Source organism: Myotis davidii, unplaced genomic scaffold (assembly GCF_000327345.1).
Source record: "Myotis davidii unplaced genomic scaffold, ASM32734v1 scaffold168, whole genome shotgun sequence".
NCBI classification, from domain to species: Eukaryota; Metazoa; Chordata; class Mammalia; order Chiroptera; family Vespertilionidae; genus Myotis; species Myotis davidii.
This window is the reverse complement of record NW_006383016.1, coordinates 295,828-311,443: the sequence shown is the minus strand read 5'-3', so window position 1 is coordinate 311,443 and position 15,616 is coordinate 295,828. Positions and strand designations below refer to the sequence as shown.

Here is a 15,616-nt window from a genome sequence, read left to right as displayed (position 1 = left end):
GCAGCGCTGGCCTGTCTGGGCTGCCGGGGCTGCAGCACCGCGCGGGGCTGGGGAGGGGAGGGTGCCTGGCAGCAGGAGGAGCTGCCGCCAGGGCGGATCTCCCGGCAGAAGGTGGCTCTTTGCTCCATTGTTATTTCTAAGTCACCACCCTGGTGGCATCTGTCTCCAGAGGAAAACCCGGACTTTAAGGAGCCAGGCCCCGCTTCCTCCCGGGGCTTCAGTACCTAAGCGAGATTTCTCCTCGGAGAAACGTGTCCTGTACGTTATTGACCTGCATGTCCAAGCCAGGTCCCTGGTTTTAAAGATGCCATCCTGTGCCATGTGGATAGGCCAGACCCTAAGCGGGGTACTTGGGCAATGAGCCCCAAAGAAGTCAAGTAACTCTCCCCGTGTCACAAGCAAGTAGCAAAGCCAAGATTCCATCCCTGGGTTAATAACACAAACAGGTGACCAAGGGTGCCGTGCGTGCGTGTGTGTGTGTGTGTTTGTGTGTGAATACTGGCATCAAGGTATTTGGTCCAGACATAACCATCTAACATAACCTGTTAACAAAGCACAGACTCTATCTTTTATGAAATAGCAAATAAGACTACCCTGTAAAGAGAAAGTCCACAGGAAAACAAAGGCAGTACCACTCAGGCACATGAAAAGATATTCACGCTCACTTCCCTTCAAATCAGATATACAAGGTCGCATTTTCCACCTGTCAGGTTAGCAAAAATCAAAAAGTTTTATAACCTCCACAGAGGACAATTTGGTAATATCTCCCAAATAACAGATACATATATAGTCTTCGGAGGATTCCACGTCTGGAATTTATCCTACAGTTTGACACAGGTGTGAAATGATATGAGTACACGGTTATCCGTTGCTATATTAGTTGTGCTAGCAAAGATTAGAAACAAACATCCGTCAATTGGGAGCTATTCAAATAACAAAATATAATGGAACGCTATCCAGATATTTTAAAATGAGAAAGATCTCTATGTACTAATCTGAGAGATTTCCAACCCATACTAAGTAGGGGAGGGAAGCCATGTGCAAGTCATTGTGTGTTTTCAGTTGTGGGAAGAAAAAAATATATGCCTGTACTCTTACTTGCATAGAATATCTTCAGAAGAATGCATCAGAAACTGTAATAGTGGTTGCCACCAGGGAAAACTGGGTGACTGGATGGAGGGAAGGAAGGAGACTTTATTGCATGTCTTTTGAACGTTATACTTTTGCTTGTGATCTGCCACATGAGCAAATGGACAGTAGGAGAGGGCTGAGGGAATCAGTGCAGATGTAGGAGAGGGCTGAGTAGAACAGAACAGTGGCACGCACACTCTTGGAGCACAAAGGGGTCTTATTGTGCATTTAGTCCAACCAAGAAAACTGTAGCCCAATATCAATATTATATAGTAGAGTCCTGGTACACAAATTGCCTGGCCAGCAATTGGGACCGATCGGGGCAACTCCCCCAGTCCTGATCAGGGCAATGGGGGCTCGGTGGCCAGGGAGGGACCACGGGAGGACTCCAGGGTGTGTCCGGTCCTCTCGCCCAGTCCCAATCAGCCGGACCCCAGCAGCAAACTAACCTACCAGTTTGAGCGTCTGCCCCCTGGTGGCCAGTGTGTGTCATAGCAACTGGTCGAGCTGTCAACAGAATGGTCAACTTATAGGTCAGACACTTAGCATATTACGCTTTTATTATATAGGATTTCATAATAATGCTCTATTTTCAGATAGTTTGGGAAACCTGTATTTTGTCCAGTTTTCTACTTGTCACAATAGGATAGCAAGTCCCACAGCAGTTTCTCCTTTCTGGGCAGATGTGGAAGTCTAGGAACTATAATCTTAATGCCCCTAAGGAGCCAAGTGTCTTGATTTAGACTCAACTAGACCCACAATTGTAAGAACTACAAATGCATACTTTACTTATAGAATGTCTTCAACATACTAATTTAATAAGTAACATGATCAAACAACTATACTAGGAATTACACTATTGCTGCAAAGATGAAAAGGGCATATCATAGCCTCCCCTCTCAAGAAGTCAGAGGCAAGCAAGACAAGTAAGTATAGAAGTAATGTACTTGTATATTATATGTTGCCATTAAGATAACGTAAGAATTATGCAGAGATAAATACATTGATCTACATATTAGGAAACGTAGACAAGTTTTAAAAAATGATCATAAATAAAGGTTACCCAAACCTAGACCAATTAAAAATATTATTGATGACAATTTTGCCTTGTCTTCTAACCAGTATTATTGTCTAAAGAACCCTATGCAATGATTTTGAGGAGCTTGAAGGACATATGAAATTGAGGAATACCTTTAGCACATTGCTTATAGAGGTATTTTCCTTTTAGTGCTTCTTTGAGTGTATAATTGTAACAGGAAGAAAAAGATCTGTCATTGGAAAAATCTCATGGGAATGAATGACAGGCAATGTATGACTGAGACACTCATATATGAGTAAGAAGGCCTGTGTAATTGGCTTGTCTTGTATATAATCTTATGAGAACCAAAGAAAGGGGTTAACAGAAAAGCCATTAAAAGATGAGAAAGAAGAGTATTAGTCAAGATTAGTCAACCACCTGCCTTAATTCCATGACAACCATGTTTAGGAGGCTAGTCTGAATTGGTTACCATAGAAACAAACCTTTAGAATGCCCTCAAATCAATCTACAGAATTACTGCCCATATTGAGTATAAACAACACGAAGAGATTATAAATATCAAAATCTATTTTAAAATTATTTTTAGAATTCAAATGATCCAGCAAGCCCATTGGAGATTGCTAATTTAGACAACCATAAATTTTATTTTGGCAAAAAGTGTAAAATCCTATTCATTATATTTAGGTGATGGGTTTCTAAATTCAGTTATTCAAATGTGTCATTTCAATGGTTCCCATTTCATTTCAAATAACAGTTAATCAGTCTTCTGAACCTAGTTTTTTAAAAAATTATTATGTATGCATCACCCACCCTGCACTGCCTTTAGGAGCCACTGGTGGCTCCAGACAACTGTACAGATCATTTAAAGGGGAATTGCTGGTTGTTCATCTTGTGACTATCAAAGAACAAGCCAGAGGATTCTATGATGACCTTTGGGAATTTTTTTTTCCTAGTTTACCTGTATGGAATGGTCCACCTTATGCTATGTACAGTGTGGGTTTTTTTTATGTAGCTTTGTTGATTTCAGAGAAGAAGGGAGAGAGAGATAGAAACATCAATAATAAGAGAGAATCATTGATTGGCTGCCTCCTACACATCCCACACTGGGCATGTGCCCTGACCGAGAATTGAATCATCACCCCCTGGTTCATAGGTTGACACTCAACCATTGAGCTATGCCAGCCAGGCCTGAGGATCGTTTTAATGGATGAAACCTTATCTGGAATTGACAAAGCTGAGCCTCTTATATCTGCAATTTTAATACCATTGCTCACTTGAGATAACATATCACTTTAAACAGAAGTTACTATTAGTTATTCTCCAATTCTTTTTTAAAATAATATGATCCTTTTTTAAAGAATAATTTATTGATTTTTAGAGAGAGCAGAAGGGAGAGGGAGGGAGAAACATCTATGTGAGAGGGAGACACAGATCAGCTGCCTTCTGCATGTCCCCTACCGGGGATCAAGCCAGAAACCTCCTGGTGCAACAGTAGACATCCAACCAACTAAGCCACACTGGCCCAGGCTATTTTTCACTTCTTGAAAGAAGGAAACAAAAGCCTGTCTAAATTGCTCTAGGAATTAAATAAAGATGGACTTTCTATAAGTGACTAAACAATGATTCCATCTATTGGTAGAAAGTATGAAATTTCTGACTCCAGAGAAAGCCTAGAACTATTATGCTGTGGGGATTTGGTAATTAAAAGGGGATTCCATTGCAAGAGCCTTTTAGGTTCTTCCCTCTTTTTCCACAAGTGCTGTCTCTTCTTTTAAAGCAAATCCCCTGTATTTGTACTACTCTTCATGGTTTCTCTACCCAAGTATAATTACCCATTTAATTAAACTTAGCTAGAAATTTAAGAACCACTTTTTAAAAGTCTAGAATGTCTCCAACAGAATACCAGCGGGTGTGAGCACTATAGAAAGATGTGGCTGAATGTCACATGTGGCTGAATGTCATAATGTTCCCAGTTTCTAACCAGAGGCTAAAAAAAAAGAAAAAGAAAGAATAGACTTGGAGTTATATTAACATAAAATGCAGTCCACTAGTGACTGCAACAAATGAATGAGGAAATGCTGTAAGAAATTGGAATTAAGCCCCAGTGGGCCCCCGACCCTTTCTTCATTCTTTAGATTAATGAAAACTGTCCCTCACTACCTCACTTTACATTGTGTGTGGGATTGTTTTTCCTGCATCTATTTACTAAAGAGGACATCATCTTGAGCTGCCGCAGTGTGGGATTTTACCAGTAAGTTAATGACGTGACTTGTAAATGCCCAGAAATTCCCAAGTGGGATATACGTCAGCTGTTACTAGAGACCAGGGGACAGCATTTGCTTTACTCCAGATTTTTTTTTTTTTTTTTTAGGAAAGCCTCAGTAAACATCTCATGCCATTTCTCTTTAGGTCATAAAACAAAACTGACTCGTCTAGCGCACAGGCCCTCGGGTGGGCTCTGAAGGTCATTGGCTGCCCTGTCCTCACTGAAGTCAGGGCATCCCAGAGACTTCCCAGCAGCCCAGGGACACAAAGAGCCTGCAAACGCAGGAGCCCACAGACAGAGGCCTGGGGACCTCCAGGAACCTCCAAGTGCTTCTTGCCTGTTCCTCAGCCATCACCTACGGACTGTGTCAAAGCCAGCCACGTCGTCCCTTTGATAAACCTCAAGCTGAAGTGGTGAAAAAGATTACTGTTGGTTTTACCTAGAGAACCACTAGAAAATTCAACCTAAATTATAACTTCATGCTAAATTGAAAGACAAAATTTCAGAGGGGAAACCATGTACTAGATAGAGTATTTCAATAACTGATTCAGTAGAAAACTTTAGGCGTGTGCAGTATATGGTTTCTATGTGGCATATCGTACACTATGTATACACACACAAATATGCACATGCATACATGTATATGCATCTCTATATTTTAAAGATAACAATTTTATTTTTTCCAAAATCTCTTGACTGTATATTCTACTAAAGAAGTGGGTGATAGGTAATCCTGAAAAAAAATAACACAGAAGAATAATTTGTGGGAAGTCAAAGCTCTTTTCTCTCATCTAGTAGGGTTATTAATACAATGATACTTCACTTTTTAAAGAAAAAGGTGGGAAAATGTATTTTTTTTCCATAACATTGCACCAAGTTCTCTTTTCTCTTTTTGTAGTTTCTAAACAACTCTGAGAAATCACCCATGCACTCAATGCAGTGAGGAGAGAGCATGCTGATATCCAAGTAGCAGAACAGAGGTAAGCAATATCCTGTATCATGAATACGATGAGAAATACAAATTCATTTCCACAAAGAAAGTTTCAAATAGCTTGGCTCCCATCTCATCCAGAAATCATTTCCTTGTTATTTTTACAGCACCTCAGCACTTCATTTAATTACATACGGTAATTTATAGCACTAATTTACTCAGGCATTAATCATAACACACAATGACACACAATAAAATTCCAAACCAAAGCAATAGTGATAGCTCTACCGGTTTGGTTCAGTGGCTAGAGCGTCAGCCTGGGGACCAAAAGGCCCCGGGTTTGATTCCAGTCAAGGGTATGTACCTTGGTTGCAGGCTCCTCCCTGGCCTGGGCCCTGGTCAGGGCATGTGCAGGAGACAACCATCAATATGTTTTTCTCTGTCTTTCCCACTCTCTTCTACTCTCTCTAAAAGATCAATGGAAAAATTAATCTTTTAATTTTAATTAAGATTAAAATTAGCCCTAGCTGGCATGGCAAGGTGGATAGAGCATCAGCCTGCAGACTGAAGGGTCCCAGGTTTGATTCCGGTCAGGGGCACATGCCCGGTTGCAGGCTTGCTCCCCAATGGGGGGCATGCAGGAGGCAGCCAATCAATGATGCTCTCTCATCATTGATGTTTCTATCTCTCTCTCCCTCTCTCTTCCTCTCTGAAATCGATAAAAAAAATATTTTTTAAAAAAGATTAAAATTAATCCTCAGGTGAGGATTAATAACAACAAAAACAACAACCCACAAAACAACAGTGATAACTACCACCATTAAACAAAAAAAACCCCACATACACTTTCTCCAGTACCCAATGTTCGATATTAACTATTGCTTTCAATGCTCAAGGTGTAATGCCTATTTATTTCAAAACAATTGAACCAAACCACAGCTTTCCTTACAACTATATCTAAACAGAGTAATCAGACACATTCAAAGTGTCTTTATACCTCTCCCCAAACTACCTGTCCATCTTCCTCACCTGGTTTTTATATAAAACCTAGGAAGAACAGTTAAGAAAATCAATAAAACTGCTGAAGAAGTTGGTGAAGAATTTTTCAGAAAACCAATTCTTTTCCAAGTAATCTTTATTTTTGAAAAGAATACCATAACACAGTCCTACGAATTTAAATAGGACACAGCTAGCAGGATTAATGAGTTCAGTGGTACACAAGTGAAGCCACAGTTGGTGTCTGATTATTCCCACAAATGGAAAGATGCAAAGAGATAACTAAACCAAAAAAGGCAGTTAACTTAAAGACAACCCGAACCTAGTGACTTTTCATTTCATATTTGTGTCCAAACGTTAAGATGGGAATTGATACAAAGTCACACGAGATGAAGGAATATGCTGCCTGAATAGTCAGAATCCTTTTTACTTATCTTGCTCTGCCGTGGACAGCGTCAGTAGCTACTCACTTCCTTCTCCCTCATCATGCCGCATGAGGCTGTCTGTACTGTGACTTCGAACTCCTCCAGGTTGAGGAAAAGGACAGGGAACTTAAAAAAGTTTTCTAGCTATAGCTGATTTCGCCAGAGAAAGGTGTTAGTGAGGAAGACGTCAATACAGAATCAGTGAAAGTAGTCTATATCTGATGTAACAGTTGTTCATAATTGTTTAAAGAAAAAAAAAACAAAAAATCTAGAGCTCCACAGGAATGAAAGGACTAAGATACACATGGAGAACCTCACACCACACAGGGTCTTTGAGGCAATTCATGGCTGACCCCAAGATTTTTCAAAGAAACCAGAGCCATTTCTGGATCATGGGGAGAATTCTATGGCACCAGAAATAGCCATAAAGTATCTTCAAAGGATAAGGACCCACACTGAAGAGAAAATTAGACCCATTAAATGCAAAGAAAATTTCAATATACAGGGCAGTAAAAAGATAATGAACTTGAGGACTGAAGTCTGGTTCAGTAAGTTAGCTTTTAACCAGAGTCACAACAATCTCACTGAATGACAATTTCCTCACCTATAAAATAGGTAAAATCCACCAGCATTTTTCATGGACTTCAGATCCATGAGAGTTAAGGTCAGTGATACATTTGAGATCACTTTGTAAATGATAAGACTTTTTTATTGATTTTTTTTAGAGAGATAGGAAGGGGGAGAGTGAGACATTGATCAATGAAAAACATCAATGGGCTGCCTCCTGCTTGCCCCCTACTGGGGATTGAGCCCACAACTCAAGCATGTGCCCTGATGGGGAATCAAACCAGTGACCTCTTGGTGCATACGATGACACCCAACCAACTGAGCCACACGGGCCAGGGCTAAAGACTATTCTTAGTAAATGGGGATTTGGACACCTTTTAAAGTATTGAGGATAAAAGCCAATTGAAGAGAACATAATAAAATTATCAAACTTTTGACCCAGGATAAACCTTATTCAATAGCAGCTACTGTGGGTCTGCCTTATTTTCTGATGGGGCAGAAATGGGAAAATTGTGATTGGTTAACAAATCATGACATAATGTTACTGTAGTATAATACACTAGTTATAGACTATTACTTTAAAAACCAGAAAGGATAATTGGTTAGCCTTAGAAAGTACGCACAGACTAAATACAACTCTCTACCTCATCTACAATATTTTGACACATTTTATTAGGAAGCAACAAACATAAATAATTTGTTCTACTTATCATGATAAGTCAGTAGCAATCAGGAACCAAGCCTTATACCATAGCTTAAGTTCTGGGCAGAATATTCAATGTACACACTTAGAAGTCATTAACTTGTCCATCACTTCAGCATTGCACATCTTCTCAGTAAAGCAGTAACTGTTAACAAGTAAAGTTCAACAACCATCTTCCCGTTGCTTCAAGCAGAGACTCAAAGGCAGATAACACTTCCATTATAACATGAAAATAGTAAGCTTTGGGTTATTGCAAAAGGCTTGTAAATGTCAGTGTCTAACTTAGTGAAAATGGGGGCAAGCAGAAACAGAGGGTGCGGATTTGTGCTATACTTGCTCTTCTGTTGGGCAAGGTCCCCATTGTAATATTTTAAAGTTACAAAGTTGTAAGTTATAAGACTTCATAGATGAAAGGAGAAAATGGTCCAGAATTCTCCTTATTCAAAGATAAAAACATTTTTTCTTCCCAGTAACTCACCAGAAAGAAATGGGTACTTAGAAACCCTAAGGGGTTCTTTAAATAACATTCAGAAAAAAATATATAAAAAATTAAAAAAACAAACAAAGCAAGAACGGAATAAAACAATGTTAAAAAATAAGACTTTCTTTAAAGACGGTTGCCCGCCCTTTAAAGATGGCTGCTATATAAAAGGGGCAGATGTATCTCTATAACTCGTCATGTTTATATGTAAATTCTCTGGCAGATATAAATCCATCCTTGTCTTCATCTTCTTTATCAAAAATATCCTCCACCAAAACATCATGATGACTTTCATTCACCACTGCACCGTGCTTTTCAAACTCCTTCTTCAAATACACTTTAACCTACAAAACAATGGTCTCGTTAATACTTCTTACTTGTAAGATAACCTGCATTGAGTCAATCAGTATCACAGACTGGACTGGTAGCTCATTTAATGATATACAACAACTGCCTTATGGCCACTATTTCTCAGGATAGCCATGTTTCTTATACAGTAACTCCGAAATGGGAATTGTCTTGGCAAAATGGATCTTTCAGAAACTTAGGTCAAGACAAAATAGACAACCTTATTTACATTGGGGAGAGGGAGAAAAAAGCAAAAGAATAAATGTTTTAAAAGTCTCAATATCTCTTTCCAGAACAATGATTTCCTATGAAAAAGCCCATTTTCAAAGCATAGGCACTTTAAGAAGTTTTATAAATAACACTTTACCCAAATTAAAAATAAATTTTCTTTAAAAACATATTCATAAAAAAGTGAGTTGAAAGAAGGGAAGAACGAGAGAGTAGGAGGAGGGAATGGTCACCTCATCTTTAGAGAGTTTCCAGTCGTCATTAAGATCCATTTCTTGGAATGATTCATGGGATCTTGGTCCATTTCGAATCTCCAGAAGGTCGATGTTAAATATCAGTGTGCTCTCTGGGGGTATTTTACCTAAATGAGGAGGGGGGAGGGGTTCAGTTGTATTTAAAAGATCCCAAATTTTGATGATAGAAAACTTACGGTACTGGACAAAATATTATTTTAATTGAATTAAATGAAGAGCCTCCTAAGATTATCACATATTAATTTCCATTATAATCATACTTGACTCAAACAAATAGAATAAAGAAGAAATAATCCAAATTAATAGATCAAAAGCAGTCTGATTTTGGTTTGCAATTAAAAATTGTTTTATGTACACACACATGCACACACACACACGTGCCTAATGGCCTGGGGCAGTGGTCGGCAAACTGCGGCTCGTGAGCCACATGTGGCTCATGAGCCGCAGTTTGCCGACCACTGGCCTGGGGTATTAAAATTTCAAATGTAATTAAGGTATTACATATTATAAGTCAAAAATGACTTAAAGTGCTTTTGATATTTCAGAGTTAATTATAGCACAAGTGATTTACTAACTTGAGTCAGAAAGTCCTGACCTAGAAATATATATCACACTGCCATTTCTGCCACTGGAGGTGGATTATAATCGGGTGAGCTCTGGCATCATACAATCTAGGTTTGCAGCTTACTTCTGCCTCTCTCTAAGCCTCAGTTTCCCCATCTGTAAAACACAAATGACAATAATGCCCACCTCCAGAGTCTATTGGGGAGATAAAGGAAGATAAGTCCATGCAAAATACTTAACATTTTGCTTGATAAATGGTAAGCTCTCAATATATGTTAGTAAGATATAATTCTCTTACAAGCTTTAAAAACAATTCAAGCCTGGCCAGTGTGGCCCAGTGGTTGGGTGTTGACCCATGAACCAAGAGATCACAGGTTCAATTCCCAGTCAGGGCACATGGCTGGGTTGGGGGCTCACTCTCCCCAATCTGTAGTGAGAGGCATGCAGGAGGCAGCATTCTCTCTCATCAATGTTTCTCTCTATCCCTCTCCCTTCCTCTTTCTCTCTAAAATAAAAATTTAAAAGAACAATTCAGAAAGGATTAGCAATTTCAGTAAGTTAGGACATTGCACATATATGGAAGAAATTTCAGGAGAGGGGATAAATTAAAACACATTGCTGATAAGGGAGATGAAAAGCTTTAAAAGTGAGAAGAGCATTGTTAAAGTCCCAGGGACTTTAAAAAAAAATTTTTTCTGGGAAGTACAGACAATTTGCTCAACTGTTTCCTAATAACTATATTTAACAAACAGGTCTAGGTAAACACTACAAATACTTCTTAGTCTCCCCATCCCACATATTTCCACGAAAGGGCATTTGTAAGTGCTGAAGGAACGAAACTCACGCTGCGTGCTGAAGCCTTTCCTTTCAGATCTAGACAGAGAAGGGGCATGCACCAGGTCGTCGGGAAAACCGGAAGGCCGCATGCAAACGAGGTGCTACAGGACTACAGAACTAGCGTTAGTACATATTCACAGAGATAGTTTCATGGAGCTCGTCAGAAGGAAATGACTCCTATTTAGATCTCTACTTGTTATAAAGTGAAAATGAGTTAAATGCAGGGTGGCAAAAGAGTAATGGACTAATGCTATATGTATAAATATTAAAGATGAGAAGATAAAGATACAGGAAGGTGAAAGAATACATTTGAACATCAGAGAAACATTTTCTAGATACTTGATTTTCTTATCTTAAGAGGATTATTAAAACAAGGAATTAATTTGTTAGTACATCCCATTCTATGCATAAGATTTATACGGCAAGTTCAAGTTCCATTTTAGAATATACAATGCTTCACGTATGACCCCTATGTTCTTCCCAGGAAACTGGGACTAGCGTTCCCACTTTGTAAATGGTTTAGACCTAAGGATATTGCGAAGTCTATATTCCTATTACCTCGAAGTGGTTCTTCATTTTATTCTAATGACTACTTAATTTTTTTTTCTTCGTTATGTAAGTAATATGTGCCCATTGCAGAGGATTTGGAAGAGGTAGAACCAGAAATACAAATAATTCTCAGCCCCATTGTTAACATTCTTTTCATTTCTTTGTGATTCACATTGTATGTGTATAAAATTTTTTCTAATACTTACTATCATAGTATAACATATTCTATAGCTTTATTTTCTACTTTCATATGTAATGAAATCATACACATTTTGGATATTTTTTTTAAGCTTTGAAATGCCATTTTTAAGTAACTGGGCCATATTTTATTTCACTAAACCCTTCCCATTATATGCTTAAGTTGGTTCCAATATTTTTTGCCATTAGAAACAACACAGGAATGGACATCGCTGTTCACAAATCTTTCCTCTGATTCCTGTTTATTCCCTTAGGTTAGATTGCAATAAAGGAATTATCGGCTACGTGCACATCCTATGCTTGAAACATCTTCTGGCCTCCTGTACGCAGCCTTTAGAAAGCCACACAGGTTCCCACTCAAACCACAGGTGTGGGAGTCTGCCCTGGGCCAGCGAGCACACTTGTTTCTGTTCTACTAAACTCATTTCATGTCACTCCTTTAGTTTTCTAAGTCAAATCATTAAAAAATGTATAAGTTTTGTTATGGGAAACTTCAGTTGAGTATCACATACTGCCCACATCTAGTATTGCATGTAATGCCTTAAAAACTTATCTTTTAAAGGTCCAACTCATCAACCCATGGATGTTGAGTGATCTGTCCTTTTGCATTGTTAAAATAAATTGGCGAGTTTCAGTTGGGGAGGATGAGAAAGTTCTGGAGACGGACAGCGGTGATATTTGCACCACAACGTGAATGTACTTAATGCCACTGAATGTCATTAAAATGGTGAAATGGTAAATATTATGTTATGAATTCTGTACCACACACACATACACAAAAGAAGCCATCAGATTGTGAACAATGTGAATAATGGAGTTGAAGGTTCCAGAACCTTTTTTCATTGTTACCTCAGTTGTCCATTAGATATTATGGCTTTAATTGGCCATTTCAAATAATAATCAAGACATAATTATATTTCCCAAAGAAATACAGATTTTTTGTTTACTGCTAGAGGGGAAAAAAACATAGAATTTACACTAACTTCTGTCTCCTAATTTAGAAAGAACTCTATGCTATAGAAAAATGTAGAATTGTTATTACCTTTTCCTTCTTTCCCATAGCCCAGGGCAGGAGGAATGACGAGCTTTCTCTTCTCTCCCACACACATTCCCTTCAAGCCCTGGTCCCAACCTTTGAGAGCCTCCAGGATGCCCAGGGTAAACCAAATGGGCTGACCATTGTTATGTTTGTGGCTATAATAGAAAGAAAATGCATTAGAACATTTTAGTAACTTTGTTATTGCTGTAGTACATTTTCCCCACCCATAGTGATTAAATTTGAAATTAATGAAAACAGCCACACACACACACACACACACACACTCGTCAACTTTATAATATAATTCAATTCACTGTCCAAATTTCTTTATTTTTTCTGCCCAAATTTCTTGATGCAAATTTCACACTGTTGACTTAGCTAGGGAAGTACAGATGGCATAATAATAAAAACAATAAACAATTATTATTTTTAAAATGTGTTACTATTTTATTTGTTTTGTTTTTGTTTTTTTGAGAGAGAAAGAGAGACAGCAAAATTTGTTGTTCCGCTTATTTATGAATTCATTGGTTGCTTGTTGTATGTGCCCTGACCGGGGATCTAACCCTCAGCCTCGGTGTATCAGGAAGATGCTCTAACCAACTGAGCTACCTGGCCAGGGCTTAAAAATATCAACAATTATTTTAACACTTACCACATACCAGGCATTACCCCAAAACTCTTCTTCTTTTAATTCTAACAATGATCATACAGGGTAAGGACCATTTTCCCCTGTGGTACAGATGAGGAAACTGCAGTTAAGTGTGCCAGTATCTGACTTAACTACAAAGTTCAAGGTCTTAACCACAGAGTGATGCTGTCCCAGGTGCAGAAGAGGGGAAAGAATAGTTAAAAGTGGGTGGGTTTGGGGAGGAGGAGAAGGGCTAGGGAGAATTTATGGGTCCATACCCACACAGACACTGAGGGGCAGGAAGTATAGCATCTTCTCACCTGCCTACAAACTTTCCTTATGTACAGCCTGCTGAGGGCCCTGATAGCTGGAAAAGGCTGCTCTTCCACCTCCCCCACCCTTTATCCCGGTTCAGACCCTGGCCCACCTCTCTCCGCAGGGGTCTACTGTGGCGTGTGCAGGGAAGCCTGGAGGAAGAAGAGAATGGTCAAGATCTCCTGGCTGATGAGCTAAAGGAAGGCCAGCCCAAGAAAACCAAGCTGTGGAGCTACTGGAGGGATTGAAGGCTGAGTAGCGTCTGTGTCCCTGTTAGCTCCCTTTGGCACAATAAGGAAAGTGTTCTTCTAGGCAAGTGTATCTTGTAGGTGAGAAGGGAAGTCACCCTACTAGATTTCAAGGGTACCATGATCCTTAAGTCTAGATAAAGGCTATTACTTCCTCTTTTCCTCCATTTCTCCCATGATCAAAGGAACTTTTGTTCCAATTGTAGAAAATCTGGGAAGGGTAGAGAAAAAAAGGAAAAAAGAATCTACCACCCAGCAGACTGTAGTTCAGGCACACTTCTTGTCACGGCAAAGGGATTTCAGCCTCTATTTATTTACCACATAGGCTATGGTTCTAGAAATGGCAAACATGCGTTATAAACGGGTCCATTTATGGTACTTCTCCATCATTCTCAGGGCAGGCAGTTCCTGGCCATTTACACGGAGGCTGCACGACCACAGGGCCCTCGGCAGTTACCAGGCGTTAGTAGCAAACCGCTGAAAAGTGGCCCATGACTATCACCGTAGTCCACTAGGTTTTTGGTTCTGAGACATGGAAGACTCTAGGTCCAATTTTTGTAATCATAAAAATTATTTTATAATAATAAGTGGTCCTTCTTTATCTTGACAACATGTTTCCAACAAGACCTGCAAAGATCTCCTTACATAAAATTGGCTTTAAACAATTTTCTTTCCCTCAAGGAAGAAATGAAACATTTCAGTTTTTTAAAAAATATGGTAAAACTTGGTACACGCTAGCTTTCCTGCCCAGGGGCTGGGGTAGGTGGGCGGGTTCTCAATGGCTTTACCTGCGGGGTCGAATGACTTACGTGGAGTGAAATAAAGAGCCATCCTTTTCTAAGTAGCCTTCGTAGTGGACCAACATCAAGTCGCCCCCCTTGGTCTTGCGATGGCAGATGAACGGCTTCTGGAGCACTTCGACCTTCACTTCTGGCTCGGGGATCAGCGCCCCACTCAGGGAAGTGACCAACAGCGCCAGGACCGAGTTCCAAAAGAGAAGCCTCATGTCGCTGGAGCAGAAGTTCCTACAAACACAGAGGGAGGACCCCGGACCTCATAGAGGTAAGGATGTAGCTGATGGCTCAAGGGCGACGGCCTCGGGCAAGTTCATGAGTCTCCCTTCCCAGCAGACGTGGCACGTCTACTACCCGCAACTTTCCCACGCACTGCGGCCTCGCCTCTAAAGGGTTAAACCCAAACCCCGAGCCGGAGTGGCTCTGACTACGTGGTCGTCGGAGAATGAAGGCCTCCCATTGGCTGGCAGTGCTGTCCTTCAAATGCCTCTCAGCCAATGACGTTGCAAGAGGGTAATTTACAGCCCTCTGGAGCGGGAGTCGCCCGGCGGCCACTCACCTGGAGTGGTCCTAAAGCCCGGCGGATGGAGGCGTCCCCGCACTTGGAATTTTGGAAGAGAGGTGGGGCGCGGAGCTAACCCGGAAACTCCCCCGGCAGATGTGCACGTGTCAACTACCCCGACGGAGGGAGGTGGGAAGATTCCTGGGGCCTTGTGAAAACTGTACAAGTTTCCGGAAATACTCATTTACTCTCGCTGTAGGTGGGGAGCCCCCACAATTTCACAATCCAAGACTCCCGCTATTGCTTACTATTTACTATAACTGACCCAGCTGTTCTCAACCTGTGGGTCGCGACCCCTTTGGCGGTCAAACTACCCTTTCACAGGGGTCACCTAAGACCATCCTGCATATCAGATATTTACATTACGATTCATAACAGTAGCAACATTACAGTTATGAAGTAGCAACGGAAATAATTTTATGGTTGGGTCATAACATGAGGAACTGTATTTAAAGGGCCAGAAGGTTGAGAGCCACTGGCAGAAGACTTACACCGCGCTGTAGGGTTCCCGTG

General features: G+C 40.2%; 1 protein-coding gene across 1 annotated transcript; it reads right to left on the bottom strand.

The window, feature by feature from the left end:
• Positions 1-8,005: 8,005 nt before the first annotated feature.
• On the bottom strand, positions 8,006-15,407 carry FKBP14 (FK506 binding protein 14). The gene is made up of 4 exons (XM_006778967.2): positions 14,557-15,407; positions 12,560-12,711; positions 9,349-9,476; positions 8,006-8,883 (listed from the first exon to the last, which is right to left on the bottom strand). The coding sequence occupies exons 1-4, from the start codon at positions 14,751-14,753 to the stop codon at positions 8,725-8,727; spliced, it is 636 nt and encodes a 211-aa protein (XP_006779030.1). The 5' UTR covers positions 14,754-15,407; the 3' UTR covers positions 8,006-8,724.
• Between the last annotated feature and the right edge of the window lie 209 nt (positions 15,408-15,616).